This window comes from Streptopelia decaocto (assembly GCF_964273445.1).
Source record: "Streptopelia decaocto genome assembly, chromosome: 6".
Taxonomy (NCBI): Eukaryota; Metazoa; Chordata; class Aves; order Columbiformes; family Columbidae; genus Streptopelia; species Streptopelia decaocto.
Window position 1 is genome coordinate 8,586,898 of NC_138660.1, and position 21,026 is coordinate 8,607,923.

The following is a 21,026-nucleotide window of genomic DNA, read 5'->3' on the forward strand; positions in this document are numbered from 1 at the left end:
AGGGCCTGCAAATCCCACTGGCGTCCAGCACAGGATGCAGGGGTGCAGCCCTGTGCCTGCTGCTGCTAGGAAGAGGCCGTGAACCGGGTAGGCAATAGCTCTGGTTTTAATAAATACATCGGGAGACCCCCATCCACAGGCACCATAAATTACGTGATGAGCCCAGCTGAGCCAGGGTGGGTGCAGTGAGACAGGGGTCAGAGGGATTTTACACTATGTACAAGGCGGGCGCGATGCTCGCTGCACCCGCTGGCTGGGGAGGCATGGAGAGGGGGGGCAGCAGGAGCCCCAGCCCCCGCCAGCTCAGCAGCTGCCCACTGGCACAAGCGGGCAGGGCAGCCCTGGCATCATGGCTGTGCCGAGATGGGGTGCCCAGGCTGGGCACCTGGCCATGTTCACCCCACCATGCTCCTCTGTGCCCTCACCCTGTGTGGGGGTGATGGGCGGCAGGGATCCCCTTTGGCCGCCCGGCCTCGCTGTGTGTTCGCCCCGCTCCAGGCAGCGGTCACTGCTCAGCGGCTCCACGCCTCCGCCCTGGCACCGTGGACCTTCTCTCGCGCATCCAGGGGGGTGTCTGGGGCTGTGGTGGGGAAGCGGGGCTGAGAGATGGGCACAGTGGGTGACAGGAGGTGCTTGGGTTGGTCCCTGCTGTGGCTTGGCCCCTGAGGGGGACGGGGGGTGGCGCATAGGCCACCGCAGGGTGTTTGGGGAGCAATTCCCACATGCGAGCACTGTCACTCACTGCGGCACTTGGCGCAGCAGGGGTTGTCCCTCCTGGCGGGGCTGGTGCAGGCAGCCGGCGGGCACTCCTGGCGCTGGCAGTGCGTCTCCCCCGACTGCAGGGCAGAAAGAAGGGCTGAGCATGGGGGTGAGGCTGGCGGCTCCTCAGGGTGCGGGAGGTCCTCAGGTGCCAACCTAGTCTGCTCTCTTGTCCATCCCCAAAGCACTGGGGATGAACACGGGGCAACCCTCCTTCCCCCGGTGCTGCCCAAGGCCTGGCACACTCACCACACACCAGCACAGAATACACTTCATCTCTCCGAAGGGGGGCACAGAGGGGTGCCAGCTCTCGTTGTTGAGGTACCAGCGGCGCCCGAAGCGGCACGCCCGTGGCCCGTCTGCCTGCATGGTGTCAGCCAGCTCTGGGACACTCTTCTCAGGGGCTGCAGGAAAGGACACTGAGAGGCTGCCAGCCCACAGTGGGGGCACCCCATGGCATCGCCGGTGGTGGCATGGGGCAGCGTGTGGGTTTTGCCAGGAAAGCAGAAGGCAAGAGGGGGTGCAGGTACCTGGGCACTGCTTGCAGCAGTCAGAGGGGCTGACGCGCACAGGGTTGGCACAGGTGAGCCGTGGGCACTGCACCTTCTCGCAGTGCACTTCACCCGTGGTGCCCTGCGGGGAGTGCAGGGACTCATGGGGGACACAGGGCAATTGCTACAAGGCTCATGCACTTCTGCCTGGTTTGAGCCCCTGCTGCAGTGCCCAGCAGCTGAGGGCACCCATGGGTGCTGGGGCAGCCCTTTCACCAGACTAGATCAGGGGACTGAGGGGGGACTGGGACCTGCACTCACCTTGCAGGTGCAAATGGCACATTTGATGAGGCCGAAGGGAGGCACCACGGGGTGCCAGCGGGTGCCAGAGCCTCGCCATGTCTTGTCCCCATCAAAGTAGCAGCCTAGGAGAGGAAGGGGATTAATAGGTGGGCACAGCCCCTGTGGGGGTGCTGGGGAGGCCAAAGGGGCAGAGCTGCCCCCTCAGCCCACGCCCACTAGGACTCACCCTCACTACTGTCCCGTGCCCGCTCCAGCCTCAGCTCCTCCTGCCCTGTCTTTTTCTCTGCAAGGAAGAGGGAGGTTATGAGGGCGTGCACACAGTGCCAGCAGCAGAGGCTCAGAGAGGGACTCCCCCACCTTGTTCCCACGGGGAACACCCCTGCTCCCCCAGACCCCTGCCTGGGGTCCCCTCAGCCTCCAGGTACCTTCACAGATGGGGCAGCACAGCTCCTCGGGGTGCACCTGGCGGGTACAGTTGAGGGGCTGACACAGAATGGGGTCACAGATCACTGTGCGCTTCTGGGGGCAGTAGGTATGGAGCTTGTTACAGGGGGGCTCTCCTGATGGGTGCTTCCCCCCTCCAGCATGCCCGCCACCCTGGCCTGTACCTGGCAGCTGCAGATGGAGCACTTCTTGTCATACTCAGGTGCCCAGCGGGTGCCATGTGCCCGGTGCTGTCCCTCAAAGAAGCAGGAGTTGGGGTCCTTCTTCACCTGCTCCAGGTCCCTGGTCTTGGTGCCCTCAGAGATCTCAGCCTCCCCGAGGGGCTCCCCCGGAGCCAGGCGGGTCCCTCCTGCGTGGCACCGGTTGGGGATGTACACCTGGTCAGTGGAAAGGACAGGAGGGTTGGCACTGCTGAGGGACCCCCATTCCCATGCCGATAGGCGGCTGCCCTCCATGGTCAGGGCTGGTGGAGGAAGCACCCGCGACCACAGCACACACCATACCAGGCTGCCGGGATGGCGCGACCCCAGCCTGTCCCCTTCTTACCCTGCTCTGGGCAGTGTCACCTGGCTGGAGACCCTGCAGTGGTGGGGAGGGATAGGGGTGCCCTGGCTGGGTGGGAACCTACCCGTCCCCGCATCTCCCCGTGAGGGTGGGCTTTGGTGCTGACTTGCAGGAAAGCGGTGCCCTGCGCCAGGTGCTGTAGCAGGTCGGCGTCCAGGTCCTTCACCACCCCCTGAGCCTGCCAGGGGAGAGGGGCACGGGTGGCGCATAAGGGCTGGCCTGGCCCCCATCATGGGGAGCCCCACCAGGTGCCCACCTCACCTCAGTGCTGTAGAAACCCTTGAGCAGGCGCTTGTGCTGGTGGGGGCGGGCACCCATCTCGCCCAGCTCGGCCACCCCATGGAGGTGGGCACTGACGGTGCCATCGGCCGGGCGGCCCAGCCCCGCCACCGAGATCTCGTAGTGCAGGTGGCAGTGTTCATCCAGTGAGAGCCAGGCGTGGCCCCCCGCCCCGCTGCTCACCGGGGGGGACACCAGCTGCCCCGCCAGTGCCACAGGCATCTCTGTGCATAGACAGGGGCCATGGGAGGTGGCAGGTGGGGGGATGCCCCACCACCCCCCGTTACCACTCTCGGTGCCCCCAGGTACCTGTGTAGCGAGCGAGCAGTCCGCTGTAGGGCAGGGAGATGATCTGGCCCCGCAGCTCGCCCTCCACCCAGTCCTTGGTGGCCACGTTGAGGAAGAGCTCGTTCTGCAGCAGCATGTGGGCATCGCGGGCACTGGGGCTCTGCCAGGTGCCCTGGGCCTGCCACCGGTGGGACCACGTGGGTTGGGATGGGGACTCACCCAAGGTCCCTTTGTCATACCCCCCAGTGCCATCCAGTGCTCACCAGCCCATCCTTGTAGCTGGGCGTCATGTCGAACAGGATGTTCCTCTTGCTCTTCCGCCGGGGTTTAGTCTCCAGTGTGATGCCCACCACCTCGCTGGCTGTGCCCACCACCTGCACCTGCAGGCAGGGTGCTGAGGGGCAGCAGCAGGGTGGAGACATGTCGCTGGGACCCCCCATGAGACGCGTGCCCCCCACTTACCTGGTATTCCAGGGTGCCATTCTCGTGCAGCGCCAGCTTGGCCGAGCCCACGGCCCCCGTCTTGGTTGGCAGCAAGGCGTCCGCTCCGCACAGCACACTTTGGATGGCTTCAGCCCAGGGAGAGAGGCACGAGAAGGAGGGTGAGGCTGGTGTGGGGGGAGCATGGCCACCCCCCTGCACCTTGGGGTGCCCAACCCGTGCTCACTGTCACAGCTGCGGCGGGTGATGATGGTTCCGGCCAGCTGGCATGCATGCTGGCCCTCTGTCTCGGCCACAATGCGGAGCTGCCCTTGCACCAGCCACTGCAGCTCATGGGCAGACAGCTCGCTCAACACCTCCGCAAAGTCGGGGTCCTGCCGGGGGGGACACAGTGCCATGGCTCAGCCTTGGCATTGTGGGCACTGGGGCTGCCAGGGCACATGGGGGAACAGACGGCTTTACCTCGACAGTGATGTTGGCATGGACCTCTCGCAGCGTTTGGCCCTGGTGCAGGATGCGGACCCGCAGTGGGACCCATGGGGATTCTGGGCATGGCAGAGGGGGTTGGACGCACTGGACTGGGGACATGCCATCACTGTCCCTCTGGCCCCCCAAAGCCACTCTCTGTGACAGCAGCCCCCCCAAATTGCTGCATCTGACCCCCACTTTCCTGCCATCTTCCTGCCCTGTCTTGCACACCCCAAGCCCTGCACACACTGTGATCCCCACTGTTCCCCCTGCATTCCCCACATCCTCACACAACCCATTCCCCAACCCTATCCTTCTGTACACCAACCCCCACACCCCAGGTGCCCTCCAGCACCACCCAGCCCCACACTGCCCATAGGTAGACACTCCTCACCCATGCACACCCCAAATCACACCTCAACCCCCCTACCACCATGCACAGCCTCTGCACCCACCCTGACCCAGACATCCCAAGCCACGCACATGCCATGTGTCCCCCACCAGCTCTATGCACTCCCTGGCCAGTGCCAGGCCCCGCAGGGTGCCCGTGCCCACCCTCACCCCCAGCGCCAGGCTCCAGCAGCCCCCGAGTCATGAGGATGAAGTGCAGGTTGTTCTCAGTGTCGCTCAGCGTCAGCATGGCCATGCCCCCAGCGCCCAGGTGTGTCGGGTCCACGGAGGTCAGGATGGCACCAAATGTCTCTGAGTGAGGAGAGGGGGCATCAGGGGCATCCCAGTGGGGACCAACTGGATGGGCATGCAGGAGCCAGCCTTACCTGCGAAGAGCGCCCGGTGCTTGAGGATGTGCCCGTGGACCTCTCCAGAGGGCTGTGCCCGGGTGATGAGGGACACGCGGAGCTGCTCCCCACGCAGCAGCTGGATGTTGGCCTTGGACACAGTCCTCCACATGCCGCAGAGCTGCGGGCGAGGGCAGGGTTGGTCAGAGGCCAGGGGGCAGCACACAGCCGGGCAGGGGGAGGAAGGGGCACCATGCCCCCCGCCCTCCAAGCCCCTCTCACCATGCCGTCCTCGGGGGCAGCGCTCTTCTGCACGGGGTGCTCGAACAGCACGTTGCCCTCAGGGTCACTGAAACGCACCCGGCTCGGCCGTCCCAGCCTGCAGGCACCCAGGGGGTGAGCAAGGACCCCATACCCAGCACCCCCTACCCTGGCACCACCCTCCGGGCTGGCCCAAACGTGCTGTTTCACCAGGTGCCAGCTTGCACAGGTCCCCTGGGCTGCCCTGCCCCGGAGTGGTGCCCGGCTGGCACCAAGCAGGCAGGGGGTCCCTGCTGGGAAAGGCAGCAGGGCAGGACCCGCCGGGAGCTGAGTGCTCAGGCCTGGCTGTAAATTAGGAGTATTTTCAGCTTTGCTTGGCTCCCCCGGTTGGAGCTGGAAATTAGTCACCACTTTACTATGCAAAGGGGCCTGGAAGCGAGGAAGAGCAGAAGAAACTGGAGCGGGAAGGAGGGAGGGAGGGAGGGAGAGGAGAGGAGAGGCTCAGCTGCCAGCGGGCATCTGGGGAAGGTATGGCGAGGATGGGGGACCCTAGTGGCAGTGTCCCAGCAGTGCCTGCCAGCAGGGCCCGTGGGGCAGCAAGGAGCCTCTGCCATGCTGCACCCCTCTGCAGAGCCCTGGGGCCGTTCCTACTCCAGACCTGGAGGAGAAGGGGTGAGGCCGGAGCGGTGCCATGGCTGTGATGAAATCCTGGCTGGCCAGCCGGCCCTGAACCCCAGCACATCACCCCCCTCCTCAAATCTCTTGCCCTGCCAGTGCAAGGCTATGGCACCATGGAGGAGTGTCAAAAGGGAAACCGAGGCACAAGCGTCATTGCATCCCCCCCTTTACTGGAGGGTACCCACTCTGCCTGCCTGGGCAGAGGACAGGACTCACCGCTCATAGCTGATGGAGAAGAGCAGGTAGGAACGCAGCAGGGTGAAGCGAGCCTTGGCCACCGCACTGGATGTGGGACGCCACGGCTCCGAACCACTTGTCAGCAAGGCCACAAACTCTGGGGAAGGGATGCTGATGATGGCAGGGGGCCCAGAAGGGTGTCTTGCACCCCTGCTGCCCACCTGGGTGGGTGGCTCACCTGTGCGGGCATCATCACGGGCCAGACCCTCAGAGCTGAGGTAGGAGCGGTCGTTGTAGGGCTTGTCCAGGTCGTCCTCCTTGTCCTGGAAGTACTCGAAGGTGTCGAATGGGAGTGCAGGGCTCTTCTCTGGGGGGCCTGGCAAGGCTGGCATGGGACAGACACAAGGGAAGACCACTGCACCAGGCTGCTTGTGTTCAAGAGCTCAACACAATAATAAATCTCCCCTCCCAAAGTAGAAGAAGATGTGCCCTGCAAATCACTGTGGGATTCTGGGCTGGAGTGACAAGGGACATGGTGAGTGCAGGCAGATGGACAGGCAGGTTGCTTGGCCCTGTGCACCCTCTCTGCACCCCTCCCGTGGTGGTTTGGGGACAGGTGTGCCCATCAGGGCTTCCCCCTGCCCAGCACCTCATGTGCACCCCGGGGGCACTGGCAAGCCCCATAACTAAGCAAGCAGCCCCTTTTGGGGGGATGTGTGCAGTGCCCCCTTTCCCGCGTCCCCGGGGAACCCTTTGGATGCAGAGGGTCCCCACAGGGAGGTATCTGGTGGCCTCACCTTTGGGGCAGGTGTGGCAGCAGTGGCCAGGCAGCAATGTGGCTCGAGGGCAGGTGGGCACAGGGCAGTCCTGCTTCATGTTCTTGCAGTTCACCTTCCCCACTGGCTTCCCCCGGCGGTTCCTCTGCTGCAGAGGGTGGAAGAGCCAGGGAGAGCTGTGCCAAGCCGTGCCAAGGTGTGCCCCCCGGCACAGACCGGCTCCCCCCACCACGGCCCAGCTGGAGCCCCCGCAGGCGGCCCAGACACCCTGTGCAGCCCCCAGCTGCCTGTACGGCAGCCAAGTCCGGGTGCGCCCCCACCGCCCCCAGCCCCCTGCCCAGCTGTGTGCAGCCCCGCCAGTCCCGGCCTGGCCTCGGGGGGCTGCTCGAAGGGAAGGAGGGGGCCAGGGGCCATCCCCAGGGAAGGGGAGGAGGAATGAAGCTTGATCCTTTAAACCCCCCTTCTCCAGCCCACTGTCGCGGCGGCGAGGGGGGAGACATCCAGGTGTTCGGCTCAGTGGCGGGATCCCCGATCCCCTTTTCCATGGTGTATTGGATGAGGAGGTTGACTTCCCCGCCGCCAGCCCCCTCCCCACCAGGGCCGGATCCTGAGAGATCTCCCAGGGAAGGGGGTTCCCGGGGCGGAAGGGGTGCGGGGGCACTCACCGGCTCGCAGTGGCAGATAACGCAGCGCATGACACCGAAGGGCTCCCCCAGGTCCGGGTGCCACGTCTCGTCCAGGGCGTAGAAGTGCCCCCCGAAGGCACAGCCTGCGGAGACCCCCACACACACCCATCACCACCGCCGCCCCCGGTCACCTCCGGGCCGCGGGCACCCCCCTGCCGCAGCCCCGGACAGCAGCCGGCACCGCCCCGTCGCCTGCTGGGCACGGCGGCCGCTCCCGGTCCCGCTCCCGGTCCCGGTCCTGGCCAGCCGGGAGGCCCGGAGCGGGATGCGGGGTGCAAGAAAAGGAAGGGTGCAGGCTTGCGGTGCAAAGACAGGGGTGCGAGTGGCAGGGAGGGGGGTGCGCGAAGCGCGATGCACGAAGTGGGGGCACGGCAACGGCTTGTATAGGACGGGGGTACCCGGAGGGGGGGAGTGCGGGGGAAGGAAGCGGGGGGACTCCTACCTGCCGCCCCCCCGGGGGGCAGCGGGTCCGTGTCGGGCCGGATGGGCAGGGCGAGCTTGGGGCGGGCGGCGCGGCCGGGCAGGAGCAGGGCGAGCAGCAGGAGCAAGGCGGCGCGCATGGTGCCGGCCGGCCGGGGCAGGCAGGCGGCCGGGGGCGGGGAGGGGGGGCCGGCCGCTGCTTGTCGCTGCCGCCGCCTCTGCCCGGCCGCCGGCCCCGGCTCCGCTTTATAGGCGGCGGCATGGGCAAGCGGGAGCTGCGAGCCCTGTGCAAACAAAGGCCCCGCTAATGAGGCGCAGGCAGCGGCCGGCTGGGGGGAGACGCGTCCCCGTCGCGCTCTGAGCCCCCCTGGGCCCCGTCGTCCCCGCCGGGCATGGGCCGTCCTGTGGCACTCTGGGGCACACAGGTGCCCAGCCCGGCATGGGGTACCCCGGGACTCTGGGTTTCTTAGGGAGCCCCCCAGCCATTGCCCCCCACCCCTGGGCACGGAGTACCCCCGGGTATAAAGCATCCTCACTCGTATTCCAACCCCAGGGCACGGGATACCTTTGGGCATGGGGTACCTGAGGGATGACTTCATCAACATACCCTCCCTTGGGGCACCCCCAGGGGCTGGACATCTTGGGGACAGCTCCCCCCGCCAATCCACACAACACCCACCAGGACGCAGGGCACTGTGAAGACACCACTGTCACCATCCACACCCCTTCCACAAAACTGGGGGCACTCCTGGGCACTGGTCATCCAGGGTATGTCTCCGTCCACATGCTCTCGCAAGAACCTGAGCCCCCTGGGAACACCCATCCACATAGCCCCCTCGGGAATAAGGCATTTGTGGAGCACCCCAATTCAAATTCCCCCTCTCCATCCATATACTCTCCCATGGCACAAAGTGTTTCCTGGGCATAGGCTATCCTGGGGGCTCCCCATCCACACAGCCCACTTTCAGGCATGACCCTCCCAGGGCTCACTGGACACCCCAGGAATGTGACATCCTCAGGACTCCTTCATCCACTCAGCCCCCTCCCAGGCCACTTGGCACCCTCAGGACACGGGGCACTGCAGGATATCATCCATCCACACAGTCTTCAGTGACGCATGGACTCCCTGCAGACCTCTCTGCCTTCATCCAGTCCCTCCCCAGGACATACAGATCTACCAACCACTCAGCACCCCTGAGCATGGGCCCCCAAAGCATGGCCCCCTCCCCAATCCACCCTGAACCCTGCAAAGTCACACATAACCCACAACCTTTTCCCTTGACATCCCCAAATCCCTCTGGCTGATGCCCACTCTGAGCAGAGGAAGGCTCCAGAACGGAACCTTGGACTCCTGCCCATTGGTGGCAGAGGCAGCAGGGGGACAGGAGCCCGGACACCTGCATTCCCTTGTCCAGGGAGGGGAGGGGGCAGCCATGGAGGAGGCTGAGAGAGCAGCACCCAGCACCGGTCCTGCTGTTTGCCCACATGTGCCTGGACGGGCGAGGGCAGCAGCAGTGGTCAGTGAGCTGACACCATGGAAAAGCCTGGGGAGAGCAGCATCCAGCTGGGGAAACTGAGGCACACAGCATGGGGAGGGGGACTGGCGGGGAGGGGGTCCAGCATGTGACACCCATGTCCCTGCCTTACCACCCCCGCCGAGGGCGGCAGGAAGGGGTGTCGGGTGGTGGGTGCATGGCGGGCAGGGAAGGCGGGTGGGGAGGGGAGGAGGGGGAAGCACAGGGCTGCCAAAATCAACTCCAGGCGGTACAAACACCCGGCCAGCTGCACGGTGTAGCTAGGGAAACACGGCACAGCTGGAGCACAACAGGCCCCTGCCCCCCCAGAAGGCTCCTCCTGGGCCTCCCTGCCCGGCAAGCACCTGGGGGGGCTGCAGCCTACCGCCCCATGCCCCCAGTGCCAGCCTACAGGGGTTACCCACCGTTGGCTCTCCCACAGCTGCCCCATCACATTCCCTGGCATGTGTCCCAGTGCTGTAGGCACCTCTCCTGGGGGGGCTGTGGGGTGTGGGGGGCTTGGCCATGCTGAGGACCTGCCCAGTGGCAGAAGCTGGCGTGAAGCAGTGAGGAGCAGCCGGGCTTCCCCCGCTGGCATCACCGGGGCTGGGACACTGCCAGGGTACTGGGCATCCCCTGGGCGTGGGCTGTGCCCGACGCCCTGCTGCTTGCAAGCACGGACTCTGCCCAGCAGCATGGCACCCCCAGCTCCATGACCTCCCCACTATCCCCAGTGGTACCACCATCCTGTCCCCTCTCTTTGCCAGCGCTCCTGCTGGTCTGGGTTCCAGCAGTGTGGGAGGGCTGGGGTCTGTGCGGCAGTGCCAGGGTTGCCGCGCGGTGCCCGCTGCGGTGGCGGCCCTGGGGGACGGCGGGACGTGAGCAGGGCCGAGCAGGGAGGAGCAGGCGATGGCTCCTGGCCGCCGGTGCCAGAAATCCGACGCTGACTCCGCGCACCCAGAGATCGTCACAGTCTCCTGGCTCGGCTGTGGGACGTGGGGAAGCGCTGAGGGAAGTTCCTTCCCCTTTCCCAGCAAAAGGAAAGAGAGACGGGGAACTCGCCTGGCTATGGCCCTCGGCATGGGGGAAACTGAGGCATGGGATGGCAGCAGGAAGGGGGGTGGCTGCGAGGGTGCCCAACACAACCAGGCTGGGATGTGGATGGTACACTGGCATGGGGCCCGGCAGGGTGGGTGAGTGCCGGGCATCCCTGTCTGGGGAGGGGACATTTCTGCTGCAGTGGGGACACATGGGCAGTGAGAACACGGATGCCCCAGCCGTGCCTCGGCATCCCTCACCACGGCCCTGGTGGCTCCTGGAAATGCCAAGGGGTGCCCCCAGGCGAGGGGCAGAGGATGGCTAGCCAGAGCCTCGGGGTCCCTGTGCTGGTGGGGAGGGGGCGGCGCCAGCCAGGGGTGGCGCTGGGAAAGGGTCCCAGTCCCACCAGCTGCTTCCCAGTGCCTGCACATGTGTGCTGGCAGCGCCCAGCACAAAGGCAGCTCTGAGCCGCTCCGGCGCTGGGCCTGGCGCCGGCACAGCCCCAATGGGGCCACCGGCTGTGGGCAGCTGGAGCTGCACCGGGATGGAACCGGCCGGCCATGGGCAGCCCCAGCCACACCATCGGGCACCCACAGCCCTCCGGCACCTCTACCCTGAGTGGGTGCCCAGCTCACTCCCGGGGTGGGGAGGCGGTGGCCCCATGGGGTGCCATTCTGACACAGCACGGGTGGGATGCCCCTACGGTGCCCTCCAAAACAGCCCACATCACCGCTGGGGCTTCATGGGCATGTGCTCTGCCAGCAGTGAGGGTCCTGCAGAGGGTCCCCGGGGGCTGCGGTGCTGGGGCCGTGCCGTGGCTGGCGTGGGGGTGTCGTGGCGGGGCCTCGCCAGCGCTCCTGCCCCACGCAGCTCTCTATTGTCTGGTCTCATTAGCTGCTGCCTGCTCGCGGCTTTGAACATGAGCTGGGCTCGGGGCGGCAGGAAGGAGCCTCTGCTCCCCGGGGATGGGGTCGAGGCGAAACCACACGCCCCGGCCCCCCCTTCCCACAGCCTCCCACTGCCTCCATGGCACCCTGACACCTCCTCCTCACCCCCGTGCCAGGCGTGAGCCCAGAGCTTGGGTGGCACAAGGGGTACCTCCTCTCTCCAAAAAGAGCCCTCATCAACCGACCCGCCCTGGCATGGGGTGCGCGGAGCTGTTGGCCTCCCCAAAGCTTTGTGCCGACTGCGGCTTGCCCCGTGACTAATCCCCCCCGGCCTCGCACACACGCGGCAGGGTGGGGGGGGCCTGTCGTAATGGGTGGAAATATCTCATAATTCACGTTGGACACGGGGATTACAGCCGTTCCGGCAATATTTGCACAACTGGTAGGCGGTTTGCAGGGCTGGGCCGCCCCAGACGAAGGCCGGGGGGTCTGGGAGAGGAGGGGGTTTTGGGGGTGGCAGGTACAGGGAGCGGGATGCAGTTTGGGGGGCTGATAGAGCAGGGGGTAAGTGGCTGTTTTCCTTCTGCGAACACATGGAGTTTATTATGGAGGGTGTGTTTCTGGCATGGCGGGGATGGCTGGGACTCTCGCCCTCATCCTGGCCCGCTGCGGCAAGCAGGGCTTGGAGAGCAGGATGGAGACCCCAAACATCCTCAACTGCCACACCAAACAGACCCTGGCCATGCCCCGGGGCACCGTGCCCGCTCCCAGCACCCTGTCAACTCCATTGAGCTCCCTGCTTATAGGAGCACCCACAGGTGCTCCTGTCCCCAAATGTCCCATCCCCAAAGGTCTTGTGGGGCGGCCCTGGTGGGAAGAAGGCAGGGGGCATGCGAGGCATGGGGGGGCTGTGTTTGGCATGGGGATTAGTGAGCTCCCAGAGTGATGGTGGTCTCCCCCCCTCCCCACCGGACATGCAGGCAAATATTTGTGCCCAGACTTCACAGGACTGCGAGAAGGAATTTCATTCTTGCGCCCACCTGCGGCTCAGCTGCCTGGCATTAACCCCTTCGCCGCCCCACGGGATGGAGGCAGATGGATGAGGTGCCCTCTGTTGGGGTGTGGAGCTGGAGCGAGGAGCAGGATGGGGAAAGGGAACACGGTGGGATCGCCCCAGATGCCAGCAGGGCCCCTGACAGAAAGTGCCCTGGTGCGAGGCAGTGGCTGGAGGTTTGTCCCTGGGCATCCTCTGGGCATCCCCCAAGGCTTTGTGCTGGGCAGTGCGTGGCCTGCCAGGAATTGGGAAGGGTGGGGAAATCCCTGCCAGCCTTCATCCCCTGAGCTGCGGGACCCCAGCCACAGTGCCCCTTGCATGGCCCCTCACCCAGCAGTATCGTGCTGCCATCCCAGGACGGGTTGCCGGGGAGCAGTGCAGGGTGCGGGGGCACTGGGGAGCAGGATTTGCCCACGGATGTTTACTGACAATTTGCAAATGTAAAAAAAGGCCCAGAGGGGGCAGGGGACACCCAGCTCACAGGGGCTGTCTGCTCTCAGGGAGGGGGCCAGCCCAGGTGGAGGGTCCCCCGCTGCCTGGCACCCCCAGAGCCCCGCTGGGCTCCTTTCCCTGGCCCCGGGGCCAGCTGGGCCCTGAGCAAACGGGGCTGTTTGCTCACGCCGGGATTAGCCGCTCTCTTTGTTCCTTTGACTTTCTCTTGCCTTTATGCCATATCCTTTTATGGGGGCTTCAAAGGGGGCTGGGACCCCCCTCCCTGCCCCTGGAAGCCCAGGTTTGCTTCCTATACACCCCCCTGCCTTGCACTGACATCCTGGGGATGCCCATTGAGCACATCTGGGTGGCCTGCGGGGACAACAGCTGTGCCACACGTCCCCGGTCTCCCCCTATTCCCCCCCTGCTGCCTGGCACCTCTGGCTGCCCTCAGCACCTTGGGGAAGTGGGTGCGAACGGCTTCCCACCCGCAGAGGGATTCCCGGCACTTTGCACCCTGTAAGGAGAGGTGGGAAACTTGGCACCAGGGTCCGTCCAGCTGTGCAGCCCTGCAGTCCCCCCCCCGGCTTCCTGCCCCCTGCCAGAGCCCTGCCTGTCTCAGCCAGAGCCCCCAGGCCCCTCTGGAGTCCCTGAGCCCCACCCACTGCCCCACTCCCCCTCCATCCACAGCACGCAGCACCACTGGATTTGGGCTGGGGGAAACATGGTGGGCCAGCAGCAGGGGCTGCCCCCCACATCCCCCTCTGCCCCCCTGACATGGGCAGCAAATGCCAGCATTGCCCTCCCCAGCAGAATCCTAGCCTGCCCACTGCCCACCAGCCTCCGGCATGGCTGGGAAGGAGCATTTTGGGGCAAAGGGACTATTGTGGGCACCTCAGGTGCCCTGGTACCCACTGGGATCCAGCAGACCTCCAGTTTCCAGCAGCCCTCTGCTTTCCCCTGATGAGTTCATTTGGCTAATTACAAAGACAAGCAGGGAGCACATGGGACTGCAGCTTTCCAGCCTGGCATCTTGAAGGGTTTAGCACCCAGGGAGGGACAAGGACCCAAGCACGGTGGAGGGACATTGGGTACTGATGTGCGGCCAGTAGGAGCAGGGCCAGCGCTGGCCCAGGGGCTGAGGGTGCTGACAGCTGCGTTTGCAGCTTGTCACGTCCGCAGAGACGGGGCATGGCCGTGTGTGGGAAGCCCGGCGGTGTTTGACCCCGGTACTCAGGGCTCCAGCTGCTGCAAGCCGAGTTCCCAGCCTCGTCTCTGGAGCCGCAGCACCCACCGGACCCCCTGTCCAGGCAACCCCGCGACCTGCAAGGTGGGCTACGGGGGGCTGAGCGAGGCATGGGGCAGGCAGAGCGGGACTGAGGTGTTTACTCTGCCTGTTGTCACCCGGCCAGGCGCTGCCGGGAACTGCCAGCCGCAGGAACAGGGGTGGGAGCAGGCGAGAGCAGGGGTGTGAGAAGGAAGTGCGGGCTGTGGGGAGAGCGGGAGCAAGAGGATGTGGGATGGGGGGATCCCCCTCAAAAGGGGGAATCCCCCTCAAAAGGAAGCATGTGTGTGGGTGCTCGGCCACAGGGGTTATCTGTGCGGGGAGCCCAACGTGCTGAGGGAAGTGTGCGTGTGTACACACGTAGGTCTGAGGGTGCACACGGAATGTGTGTACACGTGTGCCACACAAACACACATGTGCACATACACAGGTCAGAGTGCGCTGGGTGGTGGGGGAGTCATGGCTGTGCCAAAGTCTGGCACTGGGAAGATCCCTGGTGCTTCTCCAGCCAAGGGAGGGGTGTCCATGGGTGCTTCACCTGTCCCCCCAACCAATACCTCTGGTGAAATGTCCCCAGGGGACCACATGCCAGCCAGATCCCCACGCTCCATCACCAGCTCAGAGTGGTCCCCATGTACCACAGCCCTGTCAGGGATCTCCACCCCCCTGAGTCACTGCTGGGTGGCAGAGACAGGGGTTGGAGCCCACCTCTGGGCAAGGATCACTGGGGTTGGGGCTTACCTCCGAGTGAGGTTCATCAGGGATAGGGTCGCGCTCTGGGTGATGGTCACCAGAGTTCTGGGTCCATTTCTGGGTGAAGGTCAAGGATATGAGATCAATTTCTGGGTGAAGGTGACCAGGGATGTGGTCTACCTCTGGATGAAGGTCACCAGGGCTGAAGCCCACCTCTGTGTGAGCATCAACAGGGTTTGGCGTCCACCTCTGGGTGAAGGTCAAGGGGATGGGGTCCATCTCTGGATGAAGGTGATGAAAGATTGGGTGCATTTCTGGATGAGGGTCACCAGGGTTGAAGCCCACCTCCGAGTGAGGCTCACCAGGGTTTGGGGTCCACCTCTGGGTGAAGGTCACTAGGGCTGCAACCCACCTCTGTGTGAGGGTTTTTGGTGGCCTTCATGCCTGGCTGCTGAAGCCAGGAGCAGGATCCCATCAGGGCTGGTGGCCCCAGGGCTGTCTAGCGCAGGGTCACTGATGCCATCTCTCCAGCAGGTACCAGGGCCACCTTCACCCCGCAGACAGGCACTGCTGAGGTGCTAACTGCTGAGGCCCCGCAGCCAAGCGCTCAGGCCAGGGGCAGGTGAGGCGCCCCGGGACGCCCTTCCCGCGCCCCGAGCCAAGGGAGGAAGCGGCCGGAGGCAGGAAGCCGTCCCCCGGGCACGGGGCCCCCGCTGCGATTTTGCTCGAAGGTCAGTGGCGACACAACAGGAAATCGCGCGGCCTCGCTGGGCGGCCGGGCCGGAGCCGGAGAGCTGCGCCGTGCCGCCCCAGGGGCACTCCTGGCCCTCCGTCCCGGCTGGGCGGCTGGCGGGGAGCCCGCACCACCGCCACCCCCCATGGAAGGGGAAAGGGGGCTGGGGAGCAGCCGCTGGCCCCAGGGTGGAAGATGCAGGGCCGAAGCCCCCAGCTGAGCATGGAGCTGAACAGTGAGTGTGTGGCTAAAACGGGGGACGGGAGCGAGCAGGACAAGGCACTGCATTGGCAGCAAATGCCGTGCCTGCACAGCCAGAGCATCCCCAGCCTGGGCACCCCAAAAATGAGCCCCACAGGTGGGCAGCAAACACTAAGGGTGGTTCTAGTTTGGTTTGACCTGGCCACTAGTGGCGCTTGAGCATCCCTCCATGCCTATCATAGGGAAACAGGCTGCGCCAAGGGCTTTTGGGGACAGGTGTAGTGCCAAGGTGGGCAGCGAGGCAGGTGGAAGCACAGAGGGCCTTTAGAGAAGAGATGCCTGCTGCCAGGAGGGGCAGGCATCAGGCACAGCAGCTAAGAGGTGCCCGGGTCAGCAGTGTGCTGGCAGCGCTGGGGAAGGCAGTGCCAGCAGGCGAGCCCTTGGCCGGAGCCGCGGTGAGGAGCTGACATCCGCTGCGGGATGCTGCAGGCAGGATTCCCCAAAGTGCACGTGACACCCAGCGCTGTTCCTGGCACTGACGGGGAGGGTTGTCCCCGGCTCTGCTCCCCGCCTGCAGCAGAGCCAAAAAACCTTGCACCGACACAGATGTGCATCCCGTCGGCACGCACCAGCAGGGAAGCCCTGTGTCTCCCCAGGAAGAACCAGGCCCCCGCACTGACTGACCTGAGGGCAGCACCAGGCCCTCCTCGGCCACCCCTAAACCTCCCCCTGCACCTCCACCACAGGGCCATCATCGAGCTGGGGTGAAGGGTTGTCACAGCCCTGGGCTGAAGCTGCCCAGAGAGGGGTGCCCAAGGTAACCCTGTCTCCCCAGGGCTGCTCCTCCTCACATCCTTCCTCCTGCACATGGAAGATGGCCGTGCCAGCCCAACGCGGCTGGTCTGCGACAACAGGCTCATCCAGAAGTACATCGGGGAGGCCAAGGACATGGAGAAGAGAGCGGTGAGGATGCACTACCCCCCAAAACACAAGGCTGGGAACAGCTCCTGGTATCTCATCTCAGCATCTCTTCCCCCCGCAGGGTCAGTGCCAGGTGCTGCCCACACTCAGCTGCCCTGTGGTGCTGCCCTTGGTGGACTTCAGCCTCCAGCAGTGGAAATCCAAATCGGTGAGAGGTGCTGGGAGGACAGTGCTAGCACTGGGACGCCCATTGGGCTGGAGAAAGAACCCTCGGGTTGGCACAGGCACCAGAAATGCCAAACGATGCCTGTGTGTACACGTGGTGGCACAGGGAGGGTGGAGGAACCCCATCCAGGGTGGGCAGAAGAATGAGTTGAGCCAGGGGCTACCCTGCTCACTGCCTGTTCCCCCAGAACGAGACCAAGCGGCGGGAGATCCTGTGTGACCTGGCACTGCTGGTGGGGGCCGTGGCAGGGGCCCAGGGCCAGGTGACCCAGGAGTGTGGGGCCAGGCAGCTGCGACAGCTTTACCAACATGCCAACTCCTTCCTCCTGCTCCTGCAGACCTTCAGCTGGGAGGTGAGACCTCCCCACATGAGCCTGGCACAGGTGCCAGCTCCAATGGACTGGCTACGACAGCATTTGTCACCCCTCTTGTCCCACTCTCACCCCTAGGCAGGACCCTGGGAGCCAAGCTGCTCCCCACGCTCCATGGAGCAGACACACATCACCAGCATCTTCCTCACCTACCGGCAGCTGGTGCAGGGCAAACTGCGCTTCTTCTTCCACGACCTGGCCAAGGACTTGTGCCAGCAAGGGCAGGAGGGTGTCAGAGACCCTCAGCAAGGCTGCGCACAGGGCTCACAACCCTGATCCCAGGTCAGAGCAATCCTGCTGGACACCGAGCTGTACTCTGGGCATTCAGGAAGGAGTCCACAGGGAAAGAATTGGTTCCTGCTCCTCAAACCTTCATCAACCACATGGCCCACAGAGGCAGACAGCAGCACACCTGTGTGCCGGTGGGTACAGGCCCTGCTCACACCCAGGCAGGCACCTCTACTGTGAATGCTTTACAATTAAAGAGATATTTTTCTAAAAGGTTGTTCATGTTCTTCTTTCTGTCCCTGGGACTGCACGGCCCCAGGTGCCTCAGCAAGAGGCAGCCCCTCAGGAACTGGCTCTGTGTCTCTCCCCAGTACCCAGCTCCCTCCAGCGGTGGCTGCCAGCTCTGCAGGGCCACCAAGTTCTGCCGCCGGACCCCACCGGGGATGTGAGCTACCACCCCTCGCGTCTGCACTGTGCTCGGTGGGTTGGCAGAGAAGAGCGTGGGGCAGGTTTGGACTGCCAGTCCTTTGGGAAAGTGGTGTGGGCCCCCCTTTTGCTCCCACACAGGCGTGCCCGCTCCCTGCCAGCCTCACCTCTCAGCCAGCAGAGCCAAATCTAGAAAATACATCCTAGTTTAATAAAAAACAAGCCTGGCTTGCCCCAGGTAGCTCCTTAGGAAGCAGTCCCCAGTCCCGAGGCAGACAGGCAGCTGTCCCAGTCCAGCGCCAGGGCTGAGCCTACTTTGAAGCACAGGAAGGCAGAGGTGGGAAGAGATACCCAGAAGGCAGGAGTGCAAAGCGCTCAGCAGTGTCCACTTGGCCATCAGGTACCTCTCTCCATGCAGGAGGGAGCTGTGGATCCCAGCAGGAGTGAGAAGAGGCCAGGATGGGATGATGATGGGGAGCATCCCTTCCTCCCCCAGCTCCAAAGGGGCCAGGCAGCACAGGTGCTGGGGCAGGATTTGGGGTCAGAGGGCTCCTGTCTGCTCGCCAGCAGAACATCTCTGGGGCAGCCCACGGAGGCAGGAGGTCTCCTAGAAGGCCAGCTTCTTCATCAGCAGGTAAACTCGAGAGTCCACTTCAAATCCATGCAGGTTGTTCGCATCTCCCTGCAGCCGCATGAGCAGCCCCCCATAGGACACATAGGCAGAGCTGGGGTGGGAGGAGAGGAGCAGTGAGAGGGGGGAATTCCATGGGAGACCCAGGCTGGGACGCTGGTGCCTCCCCCACACCACCCCAGGGCACCGTGTCCCCCTCCTGCCAACAGGCACTCACAGGCGCGTGGCTGCCTCTGTGGAGGTCTCATCCCCTTCGATCCTGTACACCTTCCCGTACATCACGTACTCGAACTGGTCTGCCCTGTGATGGGATGGTGGGAGCTCAGAGAAGAGTCAAACCAGAGTGTGCCCCTCAGCACTTCACCCTTTCCCTCATCCACCCCCACGGAGGCCCCGGGCTGGAGCCCCGTACCTGGAGGGCCGGTCGTCTGTGGGGTTATACTCGCCATCATCCAGGGTGCCATCTTCGTACAAGGTGCTGGCAATGACCAGGCGGAATTTGTCCCCTGAGTAGAGGTCAGAGAATGGGTGAGAAGGTGAGGGGCACACACAGAGCAGCAGGAGCCACAGCAGATCTTGGGGTGGTGGCAAGGAGCCACCCTGGTGGGTTTAGCACAAAGCCCCATCCTTGCCTTCAGTCCTCTAGCAGAATTGTGGGGAACAAGGAAAAGATCACACTGGATCCTCTGTCTCCCTGCTTCCCACACGCATTGGTCACCACCATAGAGGAGACGAGATCCGCCACACCACCATAGAACATAGCAAGAGATTCATGGGGAGAGTCCCAGAGGGCCCTGGGCAGGTACATGAGCCACTGTAACACTAGTTCCAGTCCTTCTGCACTTTGTTTGTGATACAACTCTGTTTTCTACCCATTTAGTACATTTAGCCACTGAAGCTCAGTTCAAAAGGTCTCCTTAAGGCTCATTTGCCACCAGCTGAGGCAGTTTCACCAGCCAGCACCTCCGGGGAATGGGCCAGAGACGACCCCAAACAAGTCTCACAGCAAGGCAAAACAGAACCCAGCTCAGACCCAGAACAGCAAGAACATGCAGCACCACACACCCCCTGTGACTTGGGGACAGCAGAGGGGCCTCAAGAAAGTCTGAGAAAGCACGTTGCTTGTTTGCAGCAAATTTGGTCTCCTTTGAGCACCAGCACGTGCCTCTCTAACCTCACCCCATCCCGGCCCATTTTGGCCTAGCAGACCCATGTCTTACCGAGGTCCACGGGGTAGATCTGGATGTTCACATCCAGGATGAGGTCCATCTTGAAGGACTCGCTCTCACAGTGCAGGCGGGACACTGGGGAGAGCACCAGAGTCAGGAAAAGCAGAGCTGGGGGGGAGCAGGGTCCCAGGGAAGGGGTGCACAGGGCTCGGGGGCGGCTGCCGGAGCCCGGGAGCAGACCGGGGTGTGTGTGGGGACGGAGGGGACACGGCGGGGGAGACGGGGCGCACCGGGGCCGCGGGCACACGCCCGGGCTGGGGGAGCAGCGCGCACCACGGGCGGCGAGGGGACGGGGCAGAGGGGCCCCCGCCAGCGGGAAGGGCGGAGCGAGGACGCGGGCGGACGGGGGCTCACGCGGGCGGTGGGAGAGCACAGAACCCGCGGGACGGCAGCGCCGAGCAGCCCCGGCCGACGGCGGCGCAGCCCCGGGGCGGAGCGGCGGCCCCACTCACCGCGGTCGAACTTCTTCCCCTCGGGGTCGATGTCCTTCACGTCGAAGATGTCCTCGAACAGGATCCCGGCCATGGCGGCGCCTCCGCGGCCCGCGCGACGATGAACGCGCCCTCACTTCCGCCGCACCACTCCGGGCAGAGTGCCCTACCCGCCGGCGGGCGGAAATAGCCTCAGGATGCGCAGGGCGCTTGCGCACTGCGACCGGCGGGTGTGTGCGCGGCCCTAGTGCCCGCCGGTCCCGTTTCCCACCGCGGCGCCGCTCTGTGCAGTGCCGAGGATCCCGGCGGCGGCGGGTTCCCGGCCGGCTCAATGGGCGGGCACCCCCGGACCCGGGATTGGCGGGGGCACTGCGGCTGGGGGGCGCGGCGATCGCGGTGGGGCCATTGTAAAGGGAGGCAGTGAGATGGGGGGCCATTGCAGTGAGGTGGGGGCGCACTGCAGTAGAGGGGCATTACAATGGGGGCTGTATTGCAATGGGGGTCAATGCAATGTCCCCATTGCAGCGGGGGAGTATTGCGGTGGGGGTGCATTGCAATGGGGGTGCATTGCAGTGGGGGGTGGTGTGCAATAGGGATGCATTGCAGTGGGGGGTGCCCTGCAATGGGGGCTGCCACCGTCCCTGCCGTGGCCGCGCTGCCGTGGGCTGGCCCCAGAGGGTGCCGCAGAGCCGGTTACCGGGGGGACCTCATGTGCTTGGACCCCTCGGGGATGCCCGTGCCGAGGGGCGGTCTGGCCTTGTCCCGGCCGGATGACAGCAGGGGGAGCTGCGATGCCGCGGATGGCACCGCGCGGAGCCGCGCACGCCACGGCGGCACCCACGGCCACGGGCAGGCCCCGGCCCGGAGCCGCCTCTGCCAGCGGCCCCCGGTGGGGAGGTCTGAGCTGCCCCACCGAGGCCTCGCAGCCCCGTCCCCCCGCTCGAAACATGGGACA

The 21,026-nt window shown here is 64.9% G+C and overlaps 3 protein-coding genes across 5 annotated transcripts; 1 reads left to right on the forward strand and 2 right to left on the reverse strand.

Moving 5' to 3' along the window:
- Positions 1 to 120: 120 nt before the first annotated feature.
- Positions 121 to 7,915, reverse strand: CHRD (chordin). The gene is made up of 23 exons (XM_082056099.1): positions 7,795 to 7,915; positions 7,332 to 7,435; positions 6,688 to 6,814; positions 6,129 to 6,275; positions 5,930 to 6,047; positions 5,057 to 5,153; positions 4,814 to 4,955; positions 4,599 to 4,739; positions 4,032 to 4,114; positions 3,796 to 3,943; positions 3,591 to 3,697; positions 3,392 to 3,508; positions 3,150 to 3,306; positions 2,823 to 3,064; positions 2,626 to 2,739; positions 2,162 to 2,374; positions 1,979 to 2,072; positions 1,780 to 1,836; positions 1,572 to 1,675; positions 1,290 to 1,392; positions 1,009 to 1,163; positions 743 to 836; positions 121 to 580 (listed from the first exon to the last, which is right to left on the reverse strand). Exons 1-23 carry the CDS (start codon positions 7,910 to 7,912, stop codon positions 513 to 515), a joined length of 2,850 nt encoding a protein of 949 aa, XP_081912225.1. The 5' UTR covers positions 7,913 to 7,915; the 3' UTR covers positions 121 to 512.
- A 6,069-nt stretch (positions 7,916 to 13,984) lies between these two features.
- On the forward strand, positions 13,985 to 17,563 carry THPO (thrombopoietin). Of its 2 annotated transcripts, XM_082056122.1 has the most exons (6): positions 13,985 to 14,027; positions 15,207 to 15,406; positions 16,445 to 16,572; positions 16,652 to 16,738; positions 16,944 to 17,108; positions 17,205 to 17,563. In XM_082056122.1, the coding sequence occupies exons 3-6, from the start codon at positions 16,477 to 16,479 to the stop codon at positions 17,400 to 17,402; spliced, it is 546 nt and encodes a 181-aa protein (XP_081912248.1). In that variant the 5' UTR covers positions 13,985 to 14,027; positions 15,207 to 15,406; positions 16,445 to 16,476; the 3' UTR covers positions 17,403 to 17,563. The 2 variants fall into 2 exon arrangements, with proteins under 2 accessions (XP_081912248.1, XP_081912247.1); XM_082056121.1 differs by lacking the exons at positions 13,985 to 14,027; positions 15,207 to 15,406 and adding an exon at positions 15,482 to 15,643.
- Positions 17,564 to 17,970: 407 nt separating this feature from the next.
- POLR2H (RNA polymerase II, I and III subunit H) lies at positions 17,971 to 20,241 on the reverse strand. Of its 2 annotated transcripts, XM_082056110.1 has the most exons (5): positions 20,093 to 20,241; positions 19,632 to 19,715; positions 18,824 to 18,917; positions 18,629 to 18,712; positions 17,971 to 18,505 (listed from the first exon to the last, which is right to left on the reverse strand). In XM_082056110.1, exons 1-5 carry the CDS (start codon positions 20,163 to 20,165, stop codon positions 18,388 to 18,390), a joined length of 453 nt encoding a protein of 150 aa, XP_081912236.1. In that variant the 5' UTR covers positions 20,166 to 20,241; the 3' UTR covers positions 17,971 to 18,387. The 2 variants fall into 2 exon arrangements, with proteins under 2 accessions (XP_081912236.1, XP_081912237.1); XM_082056111.1 differs by lacking the exons at positions 18,629 to 18,712; positions 18,824 to 18,917.
- Between the last annotated feature and the right edge of the window lie 785 nt (positions 20,242 to 21,026).

Excerpts from the sequence above, each read along its gene's own strand:
- POLR2H (XM_082056110.1), bottom strand. The coding sequence starts at position 20,165 with ATGGCCGGGATCCTGTTCGAGGACATCTTCGACGTGAAGGACATCGAC. Across the intron at positions 19,716-20,092 it reads GGGGAAGAAGTTCGACCGCG|TGTCCCGCCTGCACTGTGAG; the intron begins GTGAGTGGGGCC and ends TGCTCTCCCCAG. Across the intron at positions 18,918-19,631 it reads GATCTACCCCGTGGACCTCG|GGGACAAATTCCGCCTGGTC; the intron begins GTAAGACATGGG and ends ACCTCTACTCAG.
- THPO (XM_082056121.1), top strand. The coding sequence starts at position 15,604 with ATGCAGGGCCGAAGCCCCCAGCTGAGCATGGAGCTGAACA. Across the intron at positions 16,573-16,651 it reads AGGACATGGAGAAGAGAGCG|GGTCAGTGCCAGGTGCTGCC; the intron begins GTGAGGATGCAC and ends TTCCCCCCGCAG. Across the intron at positions 17,109-17,204 it reads TGCAGACCTTCAGCTGGGAG|GCAGGACCCTGGGAGCCAAG; the intron begins GTGAGACCTCCC and ends TCTCACCCCTAG.
- CHRD (XM_082056099.1), bottom strand. The coding sequence starts at position 7,912 with ATGCGCGCCGCCTTGCTCCTGCTGCTCGCCCTGCTCCTGCCCGGCCGC. Across the intron at positions 3,307-3,391 it reads CCAGCTACAAGGATGGGCTG|GCCCAGGGCACCTGGCAGAG; the intron begins GTGAGCACTGGA and ends CACCGGTGGCAG. Across the intron at positions 1,676-1,779 it reads GGCACGGGACAGTAGTGAGG|GCTGCTACTTTGATGGGGAC; the intron begins GTGAGTCCTAGT and ends TTCCTCTCCTAG.